The 25619-nt window shown below is 61.4% G+C and overlaps 1 protein-coding gene across 1 annotated transcript; it reads right to left on the bottom strand.

Moving 5' to 3' along the window:
• Nucleotides 1–2576: 2576 nt before the first annotated feature.
• Nucleotides 2577–23983, bottom strand: ITGAL (integrin subunit alpha L). Its single transcript, XM_065404448.1, has 30 exons — nt 23836–23983; nt 22682–22799; nt 22120–22214; nt 21932–21996; nt 21358–21472; nt 19992–20119; nt 19373–19524; nt 19139–19292; nt 18205–18349; nt 14122–14198; nt 10099–10231; nt 9877–10013; nt 9387–9527; nt 8916–9125; nt 8406–8536; nt 8107–8264; nt 7860–8011; nt 7500–7631; nt 6954–7027; nt 6724–6865; nt 6345–6455; nt 6165–6247; nt 4340–4423; nt 4139–4211; nt 3897–4004; nt 3728–3805; nt 3260–3382; nt 3060–3158; nt 2829–2939; nt 2577–2720 (listed from the first exon to the last, which is right to left on the bottom strand). The coding sequence occupies exons 1-30, from the start codon at nt 23981–23983 to the stop codon at nt 2577–2579; spliced, it is 3621 nt and encodes a 1206-aa protein (XP_065260520.1).
• Between the last annotated feature and the right edge of the window lie 1636 nt (nt 23984–25619).

Genomic DNA, 25619 nt, shown 5'->3' with positions numbered 1-25619 from the left:
TTATCCCCAGGAAGATGAGAACAGTTGTCTCTCTCTCTTGCTCTGTCTGAGCAATTCTTTGTGTCATCCCTGTCGCTTTCTTCCAGGAGACGGATCCTTCCGCTGCGTCGGTCGGCTCCCAGCCGGCTGCATCAGGGCTTCCCAGCCCACCGCGAGGACTCCAGTACCAGTGTGAATAAAGCGCTCTCCCCAAATAACTCCCCAGGTAAACTGGATGTCCCCAATATATCTGCCCCCACCCCAGGTGCTTCTGAACGACCCGTTGGGGTAACCGATCACAGCCGGAATCAGGGGATCAAGCCAGGACTCCTCCTCCTTAGCAGCGGGATGGTTCATTGGGCACATTACTGTATCACACGGCCTCTCTCCTGCACCAGGGGGCACTACTGCTTCCAGCCAGCTGCTGGCTTCATCCCAAACAGATGCCCCCGGGTTGTTCCCCTTCCTACCCACTGCAAACAGAGATGCACAAAGCGGGGACTTGGGGTGCAAAATTGCTGCCATGCAGCCACCTCTAGGGCGGGGCATCTGGGGAACAGCCACATACAACACCACACAGGGACAGCTCATCTGGCACTGAGATGCAGCCACCTCTGGGGCGGGGCAGCTGGGGAACGGCCACGCAGCTGGGGCACTGGGGCCAGCCCTGACTGCCAGGGTGGGGTCTGCCCTCACGCTAGTCCCTGCAGCACCCTGGGAGGTCTCCCCCCCCCCCCCCCCAAGCACGATCCCACCCGGACCCTGCTGGGCGAGCTCTGCTGGGGGACGCTCCAAGGCGGGATTCGTGTGGCCCCTGCCAAGGAGTGGGCAGGTGGGGAACAGCCCCATAGACCCAGCATGACCCCCCCCGCCACCCCCCACTGTTCCCAGCGAAGGAGGGTCTAACCCTAGACCCAGCCACGGCCCATCCCCTGCTGGGGATCTTGCCGGATGGGAAGCAGGTGAAACGCGGGAGTTTCATGAAGACTGTCAGCGCCAGCCCGAGGAGCTGGTCATCCCAACGCTTCGATCCACCTGCTCCCCTTCCACAGCGCCCCCGTCCATCCCATCTTCGACCCCGGCTGGCACGACACCGGGCACCCACGGCCCCTCCAGATCCCGGGACCCGCTGGCCAGCGCCGGCCACATCCGCAGCCTGGTTCATGATCTGGTCATTTTGGGACGGGGGGCCGACGGTCGGGTGCTGCCGCGTTTGCGACTCAGCAGCTGCCCACAACCACCCTGCGGCTCTGACGTAATCTCAGCGCCCGGCACACGGGGACAGCCGGGCGAAAGGCCAGCAGCTTCCCAAACCCTGGCTCCTGGGGCCGGCTCTGGTGGAGAGTCGCTGGCTCAGGCCCGGGCGACTCACGGGAGACCTGTTTTCGGTGGATCGTCCCAAGAAAACAGACGGAGAACCCGAACATTTTCAAGATGGGGCATTTGTCAGGGGAGGGGCTGTATCTCCTGACCCCCTGGATTAGCTCACTGGACATTTGCACCCCAAATGATATCCAGTGCCTACTACCGGCCTGGCAGTTTTTTGGGGGGCAGGATCTACAGAACCCCTTAATTACAGAACCCCAATTTACCACCCCAAATTCTAGCCAGTGCCTACAACTGGCCAAGGTTTTTTGGGGGGCAACAATCTGAACCCCCTAGACTAGACCCCCAAATTCGCACCCTAAAGTCTAGCCAGAGCAGGCCAATTTTGTGGGGGGCTGTATCTCCTGAACCCCTGGACTAATCAACCCCAAATTTGCACCCCAAATTCCACCTGGTGCCGCCTCCCAGCACAGCAATGTTCAGGTCGATCTGACGCAGTGTGTGGATTTTAGACCCGTTTGAGGTGTGACCTTGCTGCAGAATTTGGGAGACGACCGTAAATAGGCTGCAGCTAGGCGTGAGCTGGCTTTGGGGGAGCTGAGCACCACTTTCCTCTCTGTGAAGGGGGCAGGGCAGAGCCCGCAGCCTGGATCTGCTGGGGCCTTTCACGCTTTCGAGCTCCTACACGATGCAATCAGATAATAAACCCAGCGGCCAGTGGCGGGCCCGGCAGCTCCGTTGCCCAAACGCTCTGCACCGAAGGGAGATCGGAGTAATCGCCCCCTGGTCCCTTTATGCGCCAATGAAGCCGCATGTGTGATAGAAACAGGAGTTCATGGTAGGAATTAGTGAACAAAGCAGTTTTGTCTCCGGCTTCTGACAAAGATTTTTTTCCTCTGGTTTAAAAACAAAGAAAACCGCAGAACAGAAACTGGAACAAAATAATCAGACAAAAAACACTTTCAGAAATGTGGCCATTCCCCTCCCACGGCTGGGGAGAGAACCCAGGCGTCCTGGCTCCCAGCCCTCCCTGCTCTAACCCCTAGTCCCCACTCCCCTTCTCATGGATGGGGAAAGAACCCAGGAGTCCTGGCTCACAGCCCCCCACCCCCCACCCACTAGCCCCCACTCCCTTCCCAGAGCCGGGGAGAGAACCCAGGAGTCCTGGCTCCCAGGCCCCCCTGCTCTAACCCCTAGTCCCCACTCCCCTCCCATGGATGGGGAGAGAACCCAGGAGTCCTGGCTCACAGCCCCCCCCCCCCACCACAGTGTCATGACACCCCCTCGGGGTCAGTGGATCCCTGTGCAGAGGGGGGCTCTGGTGGGGCCCCGTTTCCCTGCGGGCCCCCAGACACAGGCTCCGCTCCTGGGGTCTCCTCCGGGGTCATGGGCCGATTCCGCTTGAAGAAGCCGAACTGGGGAAGAGAGAAGAGGGGGGCAGGGGTGTTAGACGGAGGGCGGCTGACGGACGGACAGACAGGCCGGTGTCAGGCCAGCCAAAGAGCTGGGGAGGGGACACACACCTTATACAGGAGCCCGACCATTACGACGAGAAGCAGGATGCCCCCAATGGAGCTGCCGATAATCACCGGGACCGGGTTGAAATGGGAAATTAACTCCACCTCCGTGGTGATCTGAGGAGAGACATAGTCAGGGGAGAGAACCCAGGAGTCCTGGCTCCCAACCCTAACCCACCAGACCCCACCCCCCCTCCCAGAGCTGGGAGAGAACCCAGGCGTCCAGGCTCCTGGTACCTGGCTATACTGGAATTCCTCTGGCTGGATCTGGAAGTATTTGGTCTCGTCGATGCTGACAGCAGCTTCGCTGCGGAGCTGGAGCCTGCGGGCCTCCAGCTGGAGGACAGACGGACAGAGAGGGGGGGGTAAGGGGTGGGTACAGCGGGGGGCACCATGGCCCCATCGCTCCAGCAGCGGGCGCCCCCCACCGGGCGTACCTTAGCGCCGTCCTCCGGCCTGTACAGCTCCCCGGAGAAGTTAAATCTGCGGGATTCTCCACGGGCCAGAGAGGCCACCTGACACCGGACCCGGGTGCAGACAGACGCCCCTAGACACCCGCGCTGGGAGCAGAGGGAACCAGAGTCAGACTCCACCACCTGTCCCAAAACGCGGTGAGACAGCCGCTCCTCCCCAGAGGGGCCGCATCCCAGTGCCTGGCGAGGGGTCCCCGTGTGCCCAGTACCCCCTCCCCCACCCCAAAGGGGACGCATCCCAGCACAGGGTGAGGGGTCCCCATGTGCCCAGCCCCCACCACCCACCCAGAGGGGCCATGTCCCAGCACCAGGTGGGGGGTCCCCATGTGCCCAGCCCCCCCCCCCGCTCCAAAGGGGCCACGTCCCAGCACTGAGCAAGGGGTCCCCATGTGCCCAGCCCCAGAAGTGGCTGCATCTCAGCTCTGATCTTACTGTCACTGGTTCCTTTGGGGTCTGGGCTGCAATCCCCATTCGGAGCGTCAGGGGCGGGGTGCATGTGAACTCCTGTTCCTACCAGGGAATGGAGAAGGTTATTCAAATAGAGAACCCAGGAGTCCCGGCTCCCAACCCCCTAGACCCCACTCCCCTCCGTCCCACTCACCCCACCACTGAGGTTCACGGATACGTCCCAGATGAAGCCAAGTTCGGCCCGGATGGGGAGTTCAAAGGTCACAGCGACGGGCACAGTAGGGGGCCCCAAATTCTGCACCTGGGAGGGGGGAGAAGAGGGACGGAGTTAAAGGAGGGGAAGAAAGATGGGACCTCGGTGTACATAGATATCGCTGCACCGAGCATGTCCGGTCTCAGCCCCGCCCGTCTCAGCCGACGCGCCGGCTCCGTCACCTGGTAGCGGTGGGCGATGGCGTGGCGCTCCGGCATCTCCGACGAGACGCTGACGTAAGTACTCGACTCCAACCTGGGGGAGACATGGGGACGTCAATGTCTGTGCTGACCCCAGCCCCTCCATGGAAAGGGGCCTGCCGGGGCATGAGGAGTGGGGAGGGGGAAGGGAGGAGGGGATGCGGGGAAATCGGGGGGTGGTACCCCGTCACGACGACCCCGACCGGGTGCAGAACCGGCAGCTCCTGCGTGGCTGCGTTGTCCGCCAAGGTCCCGTTCTCATTCTGACTGCAGGGGAAAGAGGGAAAACTGGATTGGCTCAGCCCCATGGCGGGACCTGCCCCCCACCCCCGCACAGCCCCGTCCCATCTGGGCCGGGGACCCCTCCCCCCACAGCTGGCAAACATCTGTGTGCCGAGAGGGAAAGGGGAGCAGAGGCAGTGGGGGGTGGGGACGGAGGGATGGAGGGATAGAGGAGGGACGGACGGACGTGTGTTGGTGGACGGAGGGAGGGCTGGAGGGGTGGAGGGATGGGGGTTAGAGGAGGGATGGACAGATGTGTGTTGGGGGGCAGAGGGAGGGCTGGAGGGTGACGCTGTGTGGAATACGTCAGAGACGTATTGTGTGATTATCGGTATTGTATCACTGCGAGGAATCTGCGCAAAGATGCCATGTCCGGTGTCAGTGAAAATGTCATGATTTGCCAAGGATGATGATGTTGTTTATATGCGTACAGGTGAGTTACAGATAGGTGGGGTGTCTCTGTATTTCCAAACCTGTGCTGTGTGTCTGGGTGACACCCCCGGACAGATTGGCAGCAGCACGGCCTGGCCTGCTCGATGGCCCATCGAGGGTCGTCAGCTGTACCATGGACCCACGGAGAGAGGCCGAGGGATGCACCTAGGAGCCCGCAGCACATGTAGGGACAGGCCTGTGCACAGGGGCTGCGAGGCGTCTCCATGCCCTTGTGCTGCGAGCTCGTGTTTGGGACGAGGATGGACGAGCCGCTCGGCAAAGGAGAGAAAAATGCAGCTGTAGCTTCTCTATGTTGTCTCCAATCCTGCTTCCCACCTCTGGAGTCACTTTCCTCCGAGCAAGGACGGACTGACCCATCCCAGCTGTGGGGGACTCCAGAGGGACTTTCTAGCCAGCAACCTCACCAGTGCTGCTAAGAACCTGATCTATGGACTTGGAAATCACTGTAGGTCGCTGAGGGCTTTACCATTTCACATCGCTCTGCCTGGTCTCTCTTTTCTACTAAACCTTTAGTTTTACAGACTAAAGGACTGGCCGACAGCGTGGTATTTTGGGTAAGATCCACCTAACACTGACCTGGCAATGTGGCTGGCCTAGGGTCAGAAGAACATTTTGTAGAGTGAGCAGAGTTTTTAGATAACTTCTCGCTGGACTGGACCTAGGTGCTGATTGGGAGCCAGAGAACTGGAATGCAGTAAAGGGGGAGGGGGGGTGATTGCTTTTTTCAGCTTCTCGATAACCAGTGTGGGGGATCAGGGAGCACCGTGTGTAACGGGTTGGGGAGTCTAACTTCAGTGTTACCCACCAGTCTTGGGAGGAGCTGCTCTCCCTTCTGCAGCCTGCCCTGACTTTGGCATTCCCAGTGTGGGCTGCCCCAGGCACCCTGGACACACAAGGGATGGATGGACGTGTGTTATGGATGGACATGTGCTGGGGATGGATGGATGGATGGCAGGGGAGATGGTTGTATAGATGGATGGGATGGATGGCAGGGGAGGTGGATTGATGGACGGGTGGATGGATGTGTGTTGGGGATGGATGGATGGATGGATGGATGGATGGATGGATGGCAGGGGAGATGGATGGATGGATGGGATGGATGGCAGGGGAGATGGATGGATGGACGGATGGATGGCAGGGGAGAGGGATGGAGGCTGGAAGATGGAAGGATGCGTGTGGGGACACCCCTTTGCCTTGGCTTTCCCGTCCATCCCCCCCCAGACACACTGTGGGGTCCCTTCCCTTGCTCCCCCCCCCCAAGCCAGGAACGCACCAGGCAGCTCGGACAGTGAAGGAGGCTGGGTCGTCCCCCCAGCTAGTGACAGAGGAGACGTGGAAAGAGAGACGGAGGAAAACCTGCAGGAGGAGACCAGAGAAGGGTGAGACTCGGTGCAGGGCGCAGACATGGGGTGCCGAGACCGGGCGCGCTCAGTGCACGGACCCCCCCCCTTACCTTCGTTCTGTCCCGCAGGGCCTGGGGGCTGAGCTTGCAGGAGCTGTTGAGGACGGACAGATGGCCGGGAGCTCCAGGCACGTCGCAAACCAGAGAGACCGGCCAGTGGGACTGGGGACATGGGAGAACAAGGGCTAGTTAGTGACAGCGCTCCTCACTCCCGACCCGCAGCCCCTGCTAGCCCAGCCTTGGGCTCCCCCCCAGCTCTGCCGGTGCCCCTCACTCCCGACCCGCAGCCCCTGCTAACCCAGTCCTGGGCTCCCCCCGAGCTCTGCCGGTGCCCCTCACTCCCGACCCGCAGCCCCTGCTAGCCCAGCCCTGGTCACCCCACCCCAGCTCTGCCGGTGCCCCTCATTCGGAACCCGCAGTCTCCCGATACCTGCAGGACAGAGCCTCCCCGGAAGGACAGCCCTGGGGGGTACTGGATCGTCAGCACCGGCCCATAAGCCATTTCGCCCGCGTTCTCCAGCTGCACCGTCAGGTTGAGTGGGAAATGGGGGCTCAGTCTGAGACCTGGGGACCTGGAAAGCACAAACTCCGTCCAGCTTGACCTCGCCCAGTGGGGGGCACTGTGGGGGGCGGGGTGCTGGCGGGGGGAGGTTCACTCACCCCGAGAAGTTGAAGGAGACGCGCAGGTCGGCCACGCACACCTCGTCCGGCCCACAGTTCTTCTCAAAGGGAACCTACGAGGCCAAGAGATCCCAGAGTAGCCAGAGGGGACCCAGGCGTCCGGGTCACTCACCCTGGTGCTCCACTCACTGGGACTCAGGCGTCTGGGTCAGTGCCCAGGGAGTGGGAGGGGAAGGGACCCAGGCGCCCAGGTGGCATGGTGAGGGAGGGGAAGGGACCCAGGCATCCAGGCAGCTGGTGGGGGAGGGGAAGGGACCCAGGCGTCCGGGCGGCATGGTGAGGGAGGGGAAGGGACCCAGGTGTCTGGGCGGCAGGCTGGGGGAGGGGAAGGGACCCAGGCGTCCGGGCAGCAGGCTGGGGGAGGGGAAGGGACCCAGCCATCCGGGCGGCATGGTGAGGGAGGGAAGGGACCCAGGCGTCCGGGCAGCAGGCTGAAGGAGGGGAAGGGACCCAGGCGTCCGGGTGGCATGGTGAGGGAGGGAAGGGACCCAGGCGTCCGGGCAGCAGGCTGGGGGAGGGGAGTACCTGTATGTGGGTGATGGTGGTGGTGTTGGGGAGCAGCAGGGGGGTCAGACCCCGCGTGCCCGGGATCGGCTCCCCTTGGACCGAGAAATTCACCTGCAGCTTCACTGACGTCAGGAAATCCTCCAGGCAGGGCTGGGGGGAGGGGTAAGTGCTGTGAGCTTCCCCACAGCAGTACCCCCAGCCAGGGACTGCCCATTCCCGGTGCTGCGAGCTTCCCCACAGCAGTGCCCCCGCCAGGGACTGCCCCACCCAGTGCTGCAAGCTTCCCCACAGCAGTGTCCCCAGCCAGGGACTCCCCCACCCAGCATTGTGAGCTTCCCACCCAGCAGTGCCCTGGGGGCTGGGAGCGGGGGGTCCTACCAGGACGTGCAGGGCTTTGGTGGCGCAGGCTGGCCCAGAGCCGACCAGCATGGTCTCCATGAGCCGCGAGGTCCCGTCGTGCAGCGCCAGGCGCGGGTTTGATTTCCCAGCATCCACCTGGAGCGTGAAGGAGATGCGGGCGCGAAGTGGGGCTGCGGGAGAGCGGGGGAACGAAAGGGACGAATGAAAGAACAGACGAGGGAACGCGCCGGAGGGAGCTGGGGACGAGCGGGTGGGGGGGTCTCACCTGGCCCCCCCAGGCTGATCTGGCTGAGGTTGAAGCACAGGGTCAGGGCAAACTGCCCGGCCCCCCCGCCCGCCCCCCCTGTGCAGCCGACATTGTCCAGGGGGATCAGGGTCGGATTCGGCACCAGGGAGCAGGAGACGCCGATCACCGGACGGGACCTGCCGGGAGACAGACGCACGGACAGTGAGAGAGCAGGACAGACGGACGAGCCCCCCCAGCAGCAGCCCCAATTCCCCCCCCCATTTCCCCAGTGCTGCGAGCTTCCCCGCAGCAGTGCCTTCCACTGGCCTCTCCCCTACCTGAGCAGCACGGCCCGGCCCAGGGCCCCAACGGCCATGTCCGTGAGTCCGTCCCCACTGAGATCCAGCCGTCCCTGGACGGACTGACCAAAAAACCGGAGGGCGGGAGAAATAGACCAGGCGGAGATACGCTGGGGGGATGGGGGAGAGAGAGATGGGACCGTGCCCCTAACTCCTGACCCGCAGCCCCTGCTAGCCCAGCCCTGCCCCCCCAGCTCTGCCGGTGCCCCTCACTCCCGACCCGCAGCCCCTGCCAGCCCAGCCCTGCCCCCCCCCAGCTCTGCCGGTGCCCCTCACTCCCGACCCGCAGCCCCTGCCAGCCCAGCCCTGCCCTCCCCAGCTCTGCCAGTGCCCCTCACTCCCGACCCGCAGCCCCTGCCAGCCCTGCCCCCCCCCGCAGCTCTGCCGGTGCCCCTCACTCCCGACCCGCAGCCCCCGGCCAGCCCAGCCCTGCCCCCCCAGCTCTGCCGGTGCCCCTCATTCCCGACCCGCAGCCCCCAGGGGTCTCACCTGGCTGTGGGGGTCTCTCAGGGCCAGTCTCCCCGGCTCCCCCAGGAAGATGTAAAGGGCCCCCCTGCCCTCATCCTCCATGGGGGCCCCGATGGCCACGTCTCCCGTGCCGTCCCCGTTCACGTCCCCCAGGGGCCCCAGTGCCGCCCCGAACCGGCCCAGCCCGTCCCCCGGGGACCCCCACAGTGTCTGGGCACAGCTCAGGGAGCCCTAGGGCAGAGAGAGACCAGATCAGAGCCCAGCCCCCTCTCCCCCCAGCTCCCCCCATCTGGGTCCCCCCGCCACACCCCCAGCCCCCCATCTTCTCCCAGCCCAGTTCCCCCTGCCCCACCCCCACCCCCCCCTCCCCCCAGGCCGGCCCCCCCGCCTCACCCCCAGCCCCCCAGCCTGGTCCCCCCTCCTCTCTACCCATCCCCCTCCCAATCCCTCTGCTCGCCCCCCAAGCCCCACCCCCATCTCCCCCGGGCTCACCCCATCCCGCAGGGCACAGACCCGGACCAGGCCGCCCCGGCTACGGTTCTGGTGGCCGGGAGCCCCGATCAGAACCAGGTCTGTGTCGCCGTCGCCGTCCAGGTCCAGGGTGCAGAGCTCGGCCCCGAAGGAGGCGCCCACCTGGGGGGAGAGACAGACAGACGGATGTAGGGTGCTGAGGGGCTGGACAGGGAGGTGGGGGGAGGTGGGGGAGGACAGACAGATGGAGGAGGGGCTGGGGGCAGAGCCGGAGGGAGGAACGGGGGTGGGAGGCATTGGAGGCCTGGACAGACGGGTGGGGGAAAGGGTTATGGATGGACAGATGGACAGAGGTGTGAGGAGAGGGACAGACAGAAGGACGAGGGGGGTGGACGGACAGACGGGAGTGGGGGGGCAGCCGGACATACAGGCAGGGGCACAAGTGGATGGACAGACAGACAGGGAAGCAGGGGGGACAGACGGATGGGGGCGGGGGGGACTCGATTCTCACCTGCTCCCCCTGGACACTGTCTCCGACCCGCCCCCCGTGGCGCTGGAAGACTGCGACGCGCCCGACGTGCCCAAACCGGGGGGCTCCGGCCACGTACAGGAAACGGCCCCCCTGGCGGGCCAGGGCCATGGCATAGCCTGTGGGGGGAGGGAGTTAGCATGGGGGGGCTGGAGGGAGGGGGCAGATGGGGGAGGGGTATGGGGGGACGGGGGGGTCACTCACCCAGGTACGAGTCCTTGGCCTCCTGCCCCAGGGAGGACTCATTGATGAAGGCCATGAGGGGGGGGTCTCCCGACCACTCCTCCAGCCCCCCTGCCCAGTCGTAGGCCCCCACCGCCCCCACCACAATGGCCTCCTAGGGGTGGAAGAAGAGAGACAGAGAAAGGGCCGTGAGGGACCCAGGCGTCCTAGCCCGTCCCCCACCCCCGCTGCCAGTAACCCACCAATTCACCTCCCTCAGGCCAGCGTTAACGAACGACCGCCGAACACTAATGAGCCCACATGACTATGACTGAGGTGACGCCTTCGGCATATGAATAAGCTAAAATAATGATTAATGATGGGAAATATTCAGACTATTAATGAGCCGAAATAATTATTCATTACTGACTACTTCATTACTGGCTTGCACCCTCAGCAAGTTTGCAGATGACACTAAACTGGGAGGAGTGGTAGATACGCTGGAGGGTAGGGATCGGATACAGAGGGACCTAGACAAACTAGAGGATTGGCCCAAAAGAAACCTGATGAGGTTCACCAGGGACAAGTGCAGAGTCCTGCACTTAGGACGGAAGAATCCCATGCACAGCTACAGACTAGGGACCGAATGGCTAGGTAGCAGTTCTGCAGAAAAGGACCTAGGGGTTACAGTGGACGAGAAGCTGGATATGGCATTTTGGGCTGTATTAGTAGGGGCATTGCCAGCAGATCGAGGAACGTGATCGTTCCCCTCTATTTGACATTGGTGAGGCCTCATCTGGAGTACTGTGTCCAGTTTTGGGCCCCACACTACAAGAAGGATGTGGAAAAATTGGAAAGAGTCCAGGGAGGGCAACAAAATGATGAGGGGGCTGGAGCACATGACTTATGAGGAGAGGCTGAGGGAACTGGGATTGTTTAGTCTGCAGAAGAGAAGAATGAGGGGGGATTTGATAGCTGCTTTCAACTACCTGAAAGGGGGGTTCCAAAGAGGACGGAGCTCGGCTGTTCTCAGTGGTACCAGATGACAGAACAAGGAGTAATGGTCTCAAGTTGCAGTTGGGGAGGTTTAGGTTGGATATTAGGAAACACTTTTTCACTAGGAGGGTGGTGAAGCACTGGAATGGGTTACCTAGGGAAGTGGTGGAATCTCCTTCCTTAGAGGTTTTTAAGGTCAGGCTTGACAAAGCCCTGGCTGGGATGATTTAGTTGGGGTTGGTCCTGCTTTGAGCAGGGGGTTGGACTAGATACTTCCTGATGTCCCTTCCAACCCTGATATTCTATGATTCCATGAGTCTATGACTAGTCTATGTTACCTAATCCTCACCACACTAACCCCCACCCGGCCCCCCGACGACTGGGCCATCACCGCAAACTCATGTGCAGAGATCCGGGGTGCAGATGACCTCTGAAAACCGCCCTGAGGAAGGAGGAGAAACGCCGAGCCGTGAGCAAAGCCAGCGCCCAAGGAGACACGTCGGTCGGATCAGAATCAGAGGCTATCACATTGGAGGTGATGGGCACTCGGCAGGGGGTTGTCGGAGACCCTCTAGGAAAAGGGAGGTAAGACCTCGCAGGGCAAAACCGATTTGCTGTAGGGGGTTGGGCAGGCGACGCAGATTTCTGGCGCTGGAGGGGAAGTCGATGGCACAAGAACATGGGGTGGAAAAAGGTCGTGGCTGGACGAGGTGGTTCCCTCGGGTGGATCTAAAAGACAAGTCGTCCACAAAGAGATGAGCAGAGGATGGTGCAGAATGGGCGACCGGGGGTGCAAACCGCCAGTGATGAAGATGAAGAAGGAGGAGGAGGAAGAAAAGTATATTCATCACCACGAGCGAACAGGAATGGAGAGCGTCTCTCCAGCAGGAAAAGTCTCACTGAGCTATTCCTAGCCATGGGGAAAGCCGGTGACACTCGGACATCTGCTTTCCACCACGGTGACGACATTCTCCAGATGGTCAAATGGCTGGACGCTCCATGACAGGGAATGAAATGAGGTGGCGATCGGCTGCCCCAATGCAAGATGAGCCGAGGGGCTGAGGTCGGTATGGACGTGTCCAGCGGAGACCGGAGAGACACATGGGCCCTCGCAATGATCACGGATGGAAGAGGACGGAGCATGAGGCCAAAGACTCGGCACGTGGACCGGACGTTGGTGGACCCTAGAGACAGGGCCGGCTCTGGCTTTTTTGCCGCCCCAGGCAAAAAAGCCTCCGGCCGCCCCCCCCCCCCCCCCAGTGCGGGGGAGCGGGGGAGGGCAGCCGGAGCCCGGGGGGGGGGGGCGGTGAGCCCCGGCCGGGGCTCCGCTCTCCCCGGCGGCTGGGGGGAGGGCGCCGGGGGGGAGGGCGGCCGGAGCCCTGGGAGGAGGGCGGAGTGCCCGGCCGGGGCTCCGCTCTCCCCGGCGGCCAGAGCGCCAGGGGGAGGGCGGTGAGCCCCGGCGCTCCGGGCTCCGCTCTCCCCGGCAGCCAGAGCGCCGGGGGGAGGGCGGAGTGCCCGGCTGGGGCTCTGCTCTCCCCGGCGGCCGGAGCCGGAGCACTGCGCCGCCCCCCTCCAGGTGCCGCCCCAAGCACAAGCTTGGTGGGCTGGTGCCTGGAGCCGGCCCTGCCTAGAGAGACCGACTGGCATGACAGGGCGTATGGCCGCGAGCGTTGGAAGAAAGCTACAAACATCGCCAACCCCGAAGAGGGAAGTGGGAAGAAACCAGAAGGTGCATAATCAATACTGACCGATAACTAACATGATCAATGAGAAAAGTCTACCATGAATTAGAAAATGATGCATAATCATGCAAAACAATGAATAACAAATGAGAAGATATTACCGTCAATATAACGAGGAAACCGATTTTAGAGAAGGGACTATATTAATAGCCACTAGGCACTCATTAGTAACAATAAGCAAATCTCATTAAACAGCTGTTAATGTTAATGAGAATTATAATATCACGTATAGCAATATACAGCCGCGGACACCGGTAGTTTGCGAAATCCGTGTTCTCACCGACACAGCTGTTCAGTCATGTGACTGTCTTCTCATTTATAGTCGTTGTCTCATTGACATGAATATTAATAACTAATAACCATAAATATGAATATTAATGCAAAAACAATCATGTAAATGAGGAAATACGAACATGAATGGAAAACTGTCTCAGTGAGACAAAGTATTTAGCGAACTTCATGTCAATGGGAAAGCCAGCTAGATAAATGGGTATATATCAATATGAGAATATTATTAAAAGCAGTGAGGAGATAGATAGATAGATAGATAGATAGATAGATAGATAGATAGATAGATAGATAGATAGATAGAGGGGGTGTACGGGGATAGATAGATAGAGGGGGTGGATGGGGATGGATGGATAGATAGATAATGTTACTGTTATCCTTATTAATATTCAAAGTTCTTATTAATAATAATTCCCCTTGATATTAAGAAGTCTCTTGGCAGTAATATATCGCTCTCTGCTAATGTTTATCCTCCTAATACCAAGCTACTAATGTCCCTGAGAGGCTGTTGCTGTGAAGGAGAAGACGGTTCAGCCCAGGTTAGCGAGGACGGTATCCGTGAGCCAATGAGAAAACTCTTCCCAGGCATGAGAAACCCAGATCTACTAATGGGAAAACTCCTAACCCTGGTGCCGGGACACTAAATCAGTGTATTCACCGTCCAAGCGAGCTGGGATATTAACAATGATGTTAATATTAATCATGAAATGTTACTATCAGTTAGGACAATTATAACATGGATGGTGCTTTATTAAAGTACATTCTGAATTAGGAATAATTATAATCAATTAAAATTGTTAGAAATATGAGGGTTAACAGACTAATTATTAATGGTAATGAGCCCAGCAATAATTGCCATGTTCATAGCAGGGTGGCTGGCTCCACCTTGTGGTGGGACCGTATATTACACATGGTCCGACCACAGCCCCCGGGGGGGGGGACGGGACGACGACGACTCTCTGTCCCACCCCCCAGCTGAAGCTCGAGCCCATGGACCGGGCCGGCCCCCCAGGGTGCACGGGGGAGGGGTTCTACCCACCGGGGTGAGCAGGGCGCTGAATCCACCTTGCGACAGCTCCAGCTGAAACGAGCTGGCGTTGGAAACCTGGGCCGTCCCTGGGGGGAGGAAAAGAGGGGGTGAGACCCGGACGGGGAATGGGACCCAGACGTCTGGGTAGGGGCACTCCCCAGCCCAGCACTCCCAGACACCGGGATGGGGAATGGGACCCAGGTGTCTGGGTAGGGGCGCTCCCCACCCCAGCACTCCCAGACACCGGGATGGGGAATGGGACCCAGGTGTCTGGGTAGGGGCACTCCCCAGCCCAGCACTCCCAGACACCAGGATGGGGAATGGGACCCAGGCGTCCGGGTAGGGGCACTCCCCAGCCCAGCACTCCCAGACACCGGGACGGGGAATGGGACCCAGGTGTCTGGGTAGGGGCACTCCCCAGCCCAGCACTCCCAGACACCAGGATGGGGAATGGGACCCAGGCGTCCGGGTAGGGGCGCTCCCCACCCCAGCACTCCCAGACACCGGGACGAGGAATGGGACCCAGGCGCAGGGCTGCCCAGAGGATTCAGGGGGCCTGGGGCAAAGCAATTTTGGGGGCCCCTTCCATAAAAAAAAGTTGCAATACCACAGAATACTATATTCTCGTGGGGGCCCCTGTGGCCCCAGAGCAAATTGCCCCACTTGCCCCCCCCCCCACCCCCCGGGGCGGCCCTGGGAAAAATAAACATTTAAAAACCTTCCGCATCTTGGCACAAACCCAGTTTTGAGAAAACTTCTTTTCAAGTCACCTTTACGAGGTATCACTGGTTCTCAGCATCAGCTAGTGCTAAAAGGCACTAAAGCTCATTAAAAGGGTTGGACAAATACTTTCCGTCAAAACTTTTTTTGGAACGAAAACTAGGGGTTTTTTAAAAGCAGAAAAAATCACGGACAATGTCTGCTTTCCTTCAAAATTTGTTGTGGTTTTTTTAATTGAAAAGCTGAAATTAGTCTGCCAAAACCTGAACATGGTTTGGGGTTTCAGAACTGTGTGGCCAAATATTTGCTGCTTGCTGTGTTTGATTGTTTAAAGAAACAATAAAAAAAATCTGCTTAAAAAAAATCCAAAACTTTTGAACCACCTCAGCTTGTGACCAAACGCCTGAGCCCATCCAGTCAGAGATTTGTCCAGGTTTCTGATACTCTACTGGCTTCCTTGGCTCATATCTGTCTCCATAACTTCGGGTTCATTTAGGTTAGAACATAAGAAGGGCCGTACTGGGTCAGACCAAAGGTCCATCCAGCCCAGTATCCTGTCTACCGACAGTGGCCAATGCCAGGTGCCCCAGAGGGAGTGAACCTAACAGGCAATGATCAAGTGATCTCTCTCCTGCCATCCATCTCCACCCTCTGACAAACAGAGGCTAGGGACACCATTCCTTACCCATCCCGGCTAATAGCCATTAATGGACTTAACCTCCATGAATTTATCTGTTTCCTAGAGACTGGCTCCACGGGGTCCCTCACAAACTGGAGACGGTTACTGTGGGTTTGTCTTTAGTATAGCTTATGTACATACTCCACGAACTGAGCATCTGAGCTTGTTCCAGAATCTGGGATGAGCCTATGTTGTGAAAACTGAAATGCTCAAAATAGCACATGCCTGTGAATGGACACAGGGTGCTAAAATTAAATTAACCCAGGGGTTCTCAAACTGGGGGTCGGGACCCCTCAGGGGGTCACAAGGTTATTACTCAAAAATAACAGGAGTACTTGTGGCACCTTAGAGACTAACAAATTTATTAGAGCATAAGCTTTCGTGGGCTACAACCCACTTCTTCGGATGCACTTTTTCGTGGGTTGTAGCCCACGAAAGCTTATGCTCTAATAAATTTGTTAGTCTCTAAGGTGCCACAAGTACTCCTGTTATTTTTGCGGATACAGACTAACACGGCTGCTACTCTGAAAGGTTATTACTGGGGGTCGCGAGCTGTCAGCTTCCACCTCAAACCCCACTTTGCCTCCAGCATTTATAATAGTGTTAAATATATAAAAAAGTGGTTTTAATTTATAAGGGGGGGGGTCGTCACACTCAGAGGTTTGCTGTGTGAAAGGGGTCACCAGTAAAAGTTTGAGAACCACTGAATTAACCCCTCTGGAGCCTCAGGGAATGCAGGGGGGGGTCTCCCTTGGTAGGGTTGGGAAGGAGGTAGGTGGTGTAGGATATTGCTCTTCTCGTGTGATCCCTCCCCCATGGCTCTCTTGGCTCTAACTGTTAATCTAAAGTGGCTAATTTTCAATGAAGCTCCCCTCCCCTGACATGAATCTCCCTCTGGCACTGAAATGAAATGTAGACTATAGTTTGGCATGTGAGAAGTGAAAGGGATGGTAGCCCTAAGGGGAAAGAGAACAGCTTGGCTCATTGTGTTAAATAGCTGTCTGCAAGCCTCAAACTGCTGAATGAGCTTTAGGGTAGGGAAGGCTGTGCCTCCCCAAGGGCCGGCTCTGGCTTTTTTGCTGCCCCAAGCGAAAAAAAAAAAACCGTGCAGGGCGGCCGGAGCGCGGGTGTGCCCCGGGCAGCGGTGGGGGGGGGGGGAGGGAGCGGGGGAGAGAGAGAAGGGGGGTGGCCAGGGCTTCCTTCAGCCGGGCGCTCTCCACGCGGCCCCTCCCGCCACGCCGCCTGCCGGGAGGGCTCTGCGCCGCTCTAGTCGGCGGTCAGGGAAGGACGCTGGCTGCCCTGCCAGGCTTGCTGCAGACCTGGCACCGACTGGGGCAGATGGAGTACGCAGCCCGCGCCCAGCAGGGCGCTCCCCTCCTCCACACCGCTGCCCCCTACAGGGCGGCCGGATCGGCAAACCAAAAAGAATAAAGAAAAAAACCTGTGGGGCGGCCAAAGCGGCGAAGGAAAAAAAAAAAAGGATTGGGCGGAATGCCGCCCCTTCGAATCTGCCGCCCCAAGTACGAGCTTGCTCGGCTGGTGCCTGGAGCCGGCCCTGGCCTCCCCAAACAGCCTGGCCCTGCCCCCTATCTGATCCCCACCCACTTCCTGCCCCCCTCAGAATCCCCGACCCATCCTGCTCCTTGTCCCCTCACCACCACCCCCCAACCACCACCCCGGTCCCCACCAACCCCCCTGTCCCCTGACTGCCCTGACCCCTATCCATCCCTCCGCCGAGTCCTGACAGACCCCCGGAGTGCCCTCGATCCAGTCCCCCGTGCCCTGACCACCGCACACACACACACACCCCCAGCAGCGCTGTCCAGGGCCGCTCCTGGGTTACCGCCGCCTCTCCCCTCTCTTGGAGCCTCAGCGCGCCGCGTCCAGGAGCTGCCCTGGCCCCTGGACAGTGCTGCAGCGGCGTGGTTCCGGCGGGACCAGATCTCGCAGCCCCGCCCCCTTACCACGCGGCTCTGACTCAGTGGGAGGAGCTCAGGCCCCGCCCAGAGCCACGTCTCTGCCCTGCTGAGGCACCAGGGGATGGGCGAAGGCAGAGGCAGGGCCGGGGCCCCTGCGGGGCCCGGGTCCTGGAGGAAATTGCCCCATTTGACCCCCCCCTCTGGGCGGCCCTGCCCAGGCGTCCGGGTAGGGGCGCTCCCCACCCCAGCACTCCCAGACACCGGGACGGGGAATGGGACCCAGGCGCCCGGGTAGGGGCGCTCCCCACCCCAGTACTCCCAGACACCGGGACAGGGAATGGGACCCAGGCGCCCGGGTAGGGGCGCTCCCCACCCCAGCACTCCCAGACACCGGGACGGGGAATGGGACCCAGGCGCCCGGGTAGGGGCGCTCCCCACCCCAGCACTCCCAGACACCGGGATGGGGAATGGGACCCAGGCGCCCGGGTAGGGGCGCTCCCCACCCCAGCACTCCCAGACACCGGGATGGGGAATGGGACCCAGGCGCCCGGGTAGGGGCGCTCCCCACCCCAGCACTCCCAGACACCGGGACGGGGAATGGGACCCAGGCGCCCGGGTAGGGGCGCTCCCCACCCCAGCACTCCCAGACACCGGGATGGGGAATGGGACCCAGGCGCCCGGGTAGGGGCGCTCCCCACCCCAGCACTCCCAGACACCGGGATGGGGAGTCGGACCCAGGCATCCGGGCTGGAGGAGGATCCGTGGGCCCCACACCTTCGATAGCGAAGATCTTCTCACGAAGCTGCTCCTGGATGGTGCTGAGGGCGGAGAAGCTCCCGACCTGGAAGACGTTCTCAGCCCGCGAGGCGATGGTGAGCAGCTCCTGGCGCGCCTCGGACGTGGAGAACGCCTTGCCCACCTGGAACCGGGGGACGGGGGAGAGAGACCTCCAGGAATGGGCTCCAGACCCCCCAGAAACCCACAGGCCCTTCACACTAACACGGAACCCCCCATGGTCCTCCAGGGCCCCCCCACCATGCTCTAGAACCAACTAGAACCCCCCGGGGACCCCTCACACACATGCAGACACCCCCTAGCGTTCTCCAGAGCCCCCCACCATACTCCAGAACCAACTGGAACCTCCTAGGACCCACAGAACCCCACAGATCCATCACCCACACCCAGAACCTCCCCAGCATCCTCCAGAACCATCCAGAACCTCCCACAAATCCCCAGTACCCCTCAGATACCAACATGTCCTTCCAGATCCATTTTATACCCCCTCCCTGAACCTCCTCATCCACCAGAACCCTCCAGAACCCTTCCAGCCCCACCCCCAAGCCTTGCTTCGGCCTGTCCAAACCCCAATCCAGAATCCCATACATCCCTCCCGGGACTCTTTGGGAATCTCCCGAGTGCCTCATTTCTGGTCCAGAACCTTTAAGGAACCCCTAGATCCTGCAGGAACCCAAAACCTTTGAGGAATCACTCGCAACCTAAAAACACTGACTGTCTCAAGGACATCCTAGCATCCTCCAGAACCTTTAGGGAACCTGCAGCGACACTTAGCATATTCCAGATCCTCCTGGAAACCAAAACCTTCAAGGAGCCTCCAGAACCTAGAACGCTGGAGGAACCCCGAGAGTTTTTTGGAGCCCAGAGCACGGCAGGGACTCTCCAGCCCCCTGGCCGGCTCCCCGCGCCGTACCCCGATGGCGTAGCGGACCAGCCCCATGTTGTTGGCCGCCTGGATGGCCTGGGGGAAGAAGTTTCTGGTGTCGGTGGACTGCCCATCGGTCAGGACGATCAGCAGCTTCTTGGCGTGGGACCGGGCGCCGTGCTCAGGGGCGAAGGTTTGTTTTCTGCGGGGAGAGCGGGCAGGGTCAGTGCAGGGAGGCCGGGGGGGCCAGCTGCGCCCCTCCCGCCCCCGTGGGGTACTCACACCGTGAAGAGGATGGCCGAGGGGGTGTGAGTGTTCCCCTTCAGATGGGGGAAGGCCATCAGGTCCTGCTCCACGGCCTCCAGGCCCTTCGCGACGTAGTCGGCAAAGGTGAAAACGTGGTTGATGTGGGAGGAGAACTGGACCACGGCGATCTGGGGGGGGGGAAAGGGGGCAGCAAGGGGGGAAGGGGAGGGGGGACGAAGCCCCCGGGGCAGAGGGGGAATGAAAGGAGTCGGGGGGGAGGGAGATTGTTTAAAAGAGCAGATTGTCACCAGCTGCCCTGCCTCCAACATGTGCACAGACAGACGGACACAGCACCTGGTTCGGCCCCTCAGATGCAGGGACGGACGGACACACCACGCAGGGACAGCCAGATGGACGCACCGTGCGGGCACGGACAGACGGACGGACACAGCGCAGGGTTAGGCCCCTTGGGTGCAGGGACAGACGGACACACCGCGCAGGGACGGACGGACGGACACAGCACGCAGGGACAGCTGGATGGACGGACACACCGCGCGGGCACAGACAGACGGACGGACGGACAGCAGGGATGGACGGACGGACACAGTGCAGGGTTCCCCCCCTCAGGTGCAGGGACGGACGGACGGGCCCCCACCTGGACGCGGGGCCCTGCCAGGGCGCGCAGCAGCTTCCCGATGAATTGCTTCATGAGCGTGAAGTCGTCGGGCTGGATGCTCAGTGAGTCGTCGTATAAAATAGCCACGTCCACCCCTGAAATGCACTCTGGGGGGGGGGAAGCGATCAGCCCCCCCGCCCAGCATCACCCCCCCACAGATCCCCCCCGCCCAGCATCACCCCCCCACAGATCCCCCCCGCCCAGCATCACCCCCCAACACAGACCCGCTGCCACCCCCACCCAGCATCACCCCCCCACAGATCCCCCCCGCCCAGCATCACCCCCCAACACAGACCCGCTGCCACCCCCACCCAGCATCACCCCCCCACAGATCCCCCCCACCCAGCATCACCCCCCAACACAGACCCGCTGGCACCCCCACCCAGCATCACCGCCCCACAGATCCCCCCCGCCCAGCATCACCCCCCCCGTCATAACTATAAAGGGAAGGGTAACAACCCTCCTGTGTACAATACTATAAAACCCTCCTGGCCAGGGCACCAAAATCCTCTTTACCTGTAAAGGGTTAAGAAGCTCAGGTAACCTGGCTGACACCTGACCCAAAGGACCAATAAGGGGACAAGATACTTTCAAATGGGGGGGGGGGAGGCTTTGTCTGTCTGTTCCCTGCGACTTTGGCCGTAGACAGATCAGAGAAGCAAACGATCCAACTCCCATAGCGTTAGTGAGTATAGCAAGGGAATGCGTTAGATTATCTTTTATTTTGGCTTGTGATTTTCTCTGTGCTGAGAGGGAGGTGTGTTCCTGGGTTTCTTTTTGTAACTTTAAAGTTTTGCCCAGAGGGAAACCCTCTGTGTTTGACTCTGATTGCCTGGGAGATTATCTTCCCTTCTAATCGTACAAAGGTGCTGCTCCCACCGTTTTTCTTTCATTAAAATTCTTCTTTTAAGAACCTGATTGATTTGTCATTGTTTTAAGATCCAAGGGTTTGGGTCTGTGCTCACCTGTACCAATTGGTGAGGGGATTATTCTCAAGCCTCCCCAGGAAAGGGGGTGTAGGGGTTTGGGGGGATATTTGGGGCGGGGTTGGAGCTCCAAGTGGCCCCTCCCTAAATGTTTGTTTAAATCACTTGGTGGTGGCAGCATTACCTAATCCAAGGTACAAGGAAAGGAGTTTGTGCCTTGGGGAAGTTTTTAACCTAAGCTGGTAGAAATAAGCTTAGGGGGTCTTTCATGTGGGTCCCAACGTCTGTACCCCCGAGTTCAGAATGGGGAGGGAACACTGACACCCTCACAGACCTGCCCTCCTGGCCAGCATCATCCCCCACAGTTCCCCAACTCACCCAGCTCAGCCCCCCAGCTGTGCCCCCAGCCCTGCCCCCACCTTGGCCGGCCGGGCGCAGGGCCCTGGGGGGGCTCTCCCAGCCCCCCCACACATAGCAGAGCCCCTGCAGATACACGTTCTCCTCGCAGCGCTGCTGGAGCCGGGGACCACAGGCCTGGGGGGGAAAGGGAGTCACTGGGGGGGCTCCCCCACTCCTGCAACCCTCCCCCTGTGCCCCCACAGCACCCCATCTCCTGATCCCACCTGCACCCCCTCCCCCACTCCTGCACCTCTCCCCCCACAACTCCCTCCCCCTGCACCCCCACAGCACCCCATCTCCTGATCCCACCTGCACCCCCTCCCCCACCTCCCTTGGCCCCTCCCCCCACAACTCCCTCCCCCTGCGCCCCCACAGCACCCTGTCTCCTGATCCCACCTGCACCCCCTCCCCCATCTCCCTTGGCCCCTCCCCCCACAGCCCCACCTCCATCTCTCTTTGCCCCTCCCCCATCCCCTGTGCCCCCCATGGCAGATGCACCCCCCCCCCACTTGCCTGCCTCTTCTCTTCCACCCCACAGCCCCTCCTCCTCCCCGGGACCGCCCTGCCCTATATCGGTGTCCGGGGGTGACTCACGATGACTCGGGACCCGGAGATCTCATCGGAGGCGAGCGCCAGCCCCAGGGAGACCGGGGGGGTGTCTGGGGGTGGGACAGAGAGAGCGTGAGAGAGAGATTTTCCCCCCCCACGTAGCCTCCTGCCCCTCCCCCACCCCTCACGAGATATATGGGGGGCAGAGACCCCACCATGCACCCGTCACTTACCGGGCAGGGGGACGGGCTGACAGGCCCCCGCATGATAGGAGCAGCGATACAGGGCCCCCGTCCCGTTCCCCGCCAGGGGGGCGCTGACCACCAGCCTGGGGAGAGATGGGTACAGACAGGATGGGGGGGGGGGTACTCTGATCCCACTTCCCTCCCGGAGCCAGGGAGAGAACCCAGGAGTCCTGGCTCCCAGCCCCCCTGCTCTAACCCACCAGATCCCCCCTCCCCTCCCAAGCTGGGGAGAGAACCCAGGAGTCCTGGCTCCCAGTCCCCCCTACTCTAACCCACTAGACCCCACACCCCTCCCGGGGCCGGAGAGAGAACCCAGGAGTCCTGGGCTCGCAGCCCCCCCCCCCCCCTCTAACCCACCAGCCCCGACTGCCCTCCCAGAGCTGGGGACAGAACCCAGGAGTCCTGGCTCCCAGCCCCCCCTGCTCTAACCAGTAGACCCCACTCCCCTCCCAGAGCTGGGGAGAGAACCCAGGAGTCCTGGCTCCCAGCCCCCCCCCCGCCCCGCCCCCACTCTAACCACTAGACCCCACTCCCCTCCCGGGGATCTCACCAGGAGCTGTCGTTCGAGCGCATCTGGACTACCCGGTACCCGAACTGTGCGTTGGCGTCACCCTCGAAGACAGTGGCGTTGTGGGTCTCGATGCTGAAGGCCTGGGAGGGGGCCGGCCCTGGGGGTTGGGAGTGCAGAATGGCAGGGCACTGCTGGGGGAAGCTCGCAGAGCGGTGGGGTGGGGGACCAGACAGACAGGCAGCTGTCGGGAGGTGGACAGAGGGACGGACGGGAGAGATCTGTGGGGAGGTGGGGGGGGGGGGTCGCTGGCTCCCTTCCCCAGAGCTCACAGTCCCCGCACTCCGACTGACCCCCCCGGGCAGAAGAGGAATAAGGGGGGGGGGCACAGCACCCCTCGTGGGGGGGAGGGGAAACGGGAGCATGTGGAGTCCGGGGGGGAGGGGCATTTACACAGAAAGCCCCGAAAAGCACCAGGGCAAAAAAGCCCCCAAGGGTCACAACGAGAAACGGGAACAAAAACAGGAAACAGGTACCGGGGTGAGAGCAACTGCTCAGGGGCCTGGGCCCCCCCAGATCCCCCGATTCCCCTCACTCCCGACCCGCAGCCCCTGCCAGCCCAGCCCTGCCCCCCCCAGCTCTGCTAGTGCCCCTCACTCCCGACCCACACCCCTGCAAGCCCAGCCCTGCCCCCCCAGCTCTGCCGGTGCCCCTCACTCCCGACCCGCAGCCCCTGCTAGCCCAGCCCTGCCCCCCCCCCAGCTCTGCCGGTGCCCCTCACTCCCGACCCGCAGCCCCTGCCAGCCCAGGCCTGCCCCCCCCCAGCTCTGCCGGTGCCCCTCACTCCCGACCCACAGCCCCTGCCAGCCCAGCGCTGCCCCCAGCCCTGCCGGTGCCCCTCACTCCCGACCCGCAGCCCCTGCCAGCCCAGCCCTGTCCCCCCCCCCCAGCCCTGCTGGTGCCCCTCACTCCCGACCCGCAGCCCCTGCTAGCCCAGCCCTGTCCCCCCCCCAGCCCTGCTGGTGCCCCTCACTCCCGACCCGCAGCCCCCTGCCAGCCCAGCCCTGCCCCCCCCAGCTCTGCCAGTGCCCCTCACTCCCGACCCGCAGCCCCTGCTAGCCCAGCCCTGCCCCCCTCCAGCCCTGCCGGTGCCCCTCACTCCCCACCCGCAGCCCCTGCCAGCGCACCCCGAGTACCTCGCAGGAGGTTTAGTGTGAGCAGAGCTACAAGCAGCGGTCGCAGTTCGGGGTCCGGCGCCATCACTTCTCTGGGTCCCGTGTGGGGGTTGGTCACGTACTGTTCACTCATTTCCTTCCCCTCCTTCACCGCCCCCTTCACCGCCATGGGCCATGGCTCACTGGGGCAGCCCCAGGGACATCCCTAGCGTCCTGTGCAGACTGGGCCTCTAGGGGGCACTGCAGGGGTTGCCGTGGGGCAGGGAGCTCATCATGGGGCACTGGGGAGTGTCCTGCCGCAGGGAGCGGGCTCTCAGCAGGGGATGCTTTGGGGCAGGGGTGCCATGGGGCGGGGTAGGGGGCTCAGCAGGGGGCGCTGTGGGGCAGAGGAAGCCCTGGTGTAACTATGGGGCTGGCGTATGGATTGTTTATCTCCCGGCTGCAGGGTGGATGTGGTCTGGTCTCAGCTCGCCGCCCTTGGCTGTTTGTCTGGAGTCACTTCCCCCCAGTCCCACCCGGGTGCCACCGTTAACCCTTCATGCCCCTGTGACGAACTGGGACTGTTCTTAATGTGGTCTTTGAAGGCTGAGTGGGGAGCGTTGGCTGAGAAGGCAGGGGAGTGTGGCTAGGATGGTCTGCATGGGGGGATGGGAGACTGGCCTTGGGGGAAGATACCTGAGCATGTAACATGAGAACCCAGGAAGGGGTTAGAGGCAGGTGACACCTTTGCCCGGGAAACTGAACAAAGGCTGGGGAGAGAGTTTTCAGGGCTGGCTGGTGGAATGGCTGGGAGGCAGATGGGGCTCTGACCTCCCAAGGGGGCTGGGGTGCCCTGGGACCCAAAGATGGACCTAACTGAAGGGGTCCTGTTGTCTGTGCCTGCAAGACCTGTCTTGGACTGTGTCCCTGTTGTCTAAATAAACCTTCTGCTTTACTGGCTGGCTGAGAGTCATGGTGAATCACAGGAAGCCGGGGGTGCTGGGCCTTGTGTCCCCCACACTCCGTGACAACTGGTGTCAGAGGTGGGATCTACTGCACCCCGTGGATGGCGCTTCCTGCAGTAAGTGACTGGGGAGCAGTAAAACGAAAGGGGATCAACGGGGACCAGGTGGGCTGAAGAGTCAGAGAGAGACGGTTTCAGGGGGCGATTAACCCCTGGGAGTGTGTGACCAGAGAGAAGGACTGTTGCGGTAACAGGGTCCCCCGGGGGATCGCAGCGAGCGGTCCCGGGGCGGAGGAGTCTGCAGCTCGACCCTGGCAGAGAGGTGGTGACCTGAAGAAGGGCTGGCACACTAGGGGTCCCCCTGGAACGGTGGAAAGCGGAGAGCACAGGCCGGCGAGTGGCCAGCCGGAGGATGTATGCTAAACGCCTTAAGAGCGACCTGGTGGAGCTGTGCAGGCAGAGGGGGCTGCGCGTTGGGAGGTCCACCAAAGAACAGCTCATTGCCCAGCTGGAGGAGAGGGATCGCTTGGATGAACCGAGCCCTGTCCCTGAGGGAGGCCGCCCGGCGGATGCAGCGTGGGCCCCGGGGCCTGACATGGCTGGGAGGGGTCAGACTGCTGCCGAGGACATCCCAAGACCCTGCCTACCTGTGCCTAGGGGAAGAGTTGGGGGAAGCCCAGCGAATACCGAGGGCACCCCGACCCCGGCGGCCAGCAGGGAATTGTCTCGGCGGAGCTCCCCGTCCCGGGAGCGGATGCGGCTGGAATGTGAATGGGAGATGAGACGGGAAGAGCTCGAGTTAAGGAAGCAAGAACTGAAGCAGGAGCAGGAAGAGAAGGAGAAACAACGTCAGCATGAGCGG

Source organism: Emys orbicularis, chromosome 4 (genome assembly GCF_028017835.1).
Source record: "Emys orbicularis isolate rEmyOrb1 chromosome 4, rEmyOrb1.hap1, whole genome shotgun sequence".
NCBI lineage: Eukaryota > Metazoa > Chordata > Testudines > Emydidae > Emys > Emys orbicularis.
This window is presented reverse-complemented; position numbering and strand designations above follow the sequence as displayed.

Coding starts and splice junctions, on each gene's coding strand:
- ITGAL (XM_065404448.1), bottom strand. CDS start 23,983: ATGGCGGTGAAGGGGGCGGTGAAGGAGGGGAAGGAAATGAGTGAACAG. Junction 6,866..6,953: donor GTCTCCTTCAACTTCTCGGG/GTGAGTGAACCT, acceptor TGTGCTTTCCAG/GTCCCCAGGTCTCAGACTGA. Junction 4,005..4,138: donor CCATCGCCCACCGCTACCAG/GTGACGGAGCCG, acceptor CCCCCCTCCCAG/GTGCAGAATTTGGGGCCCCC.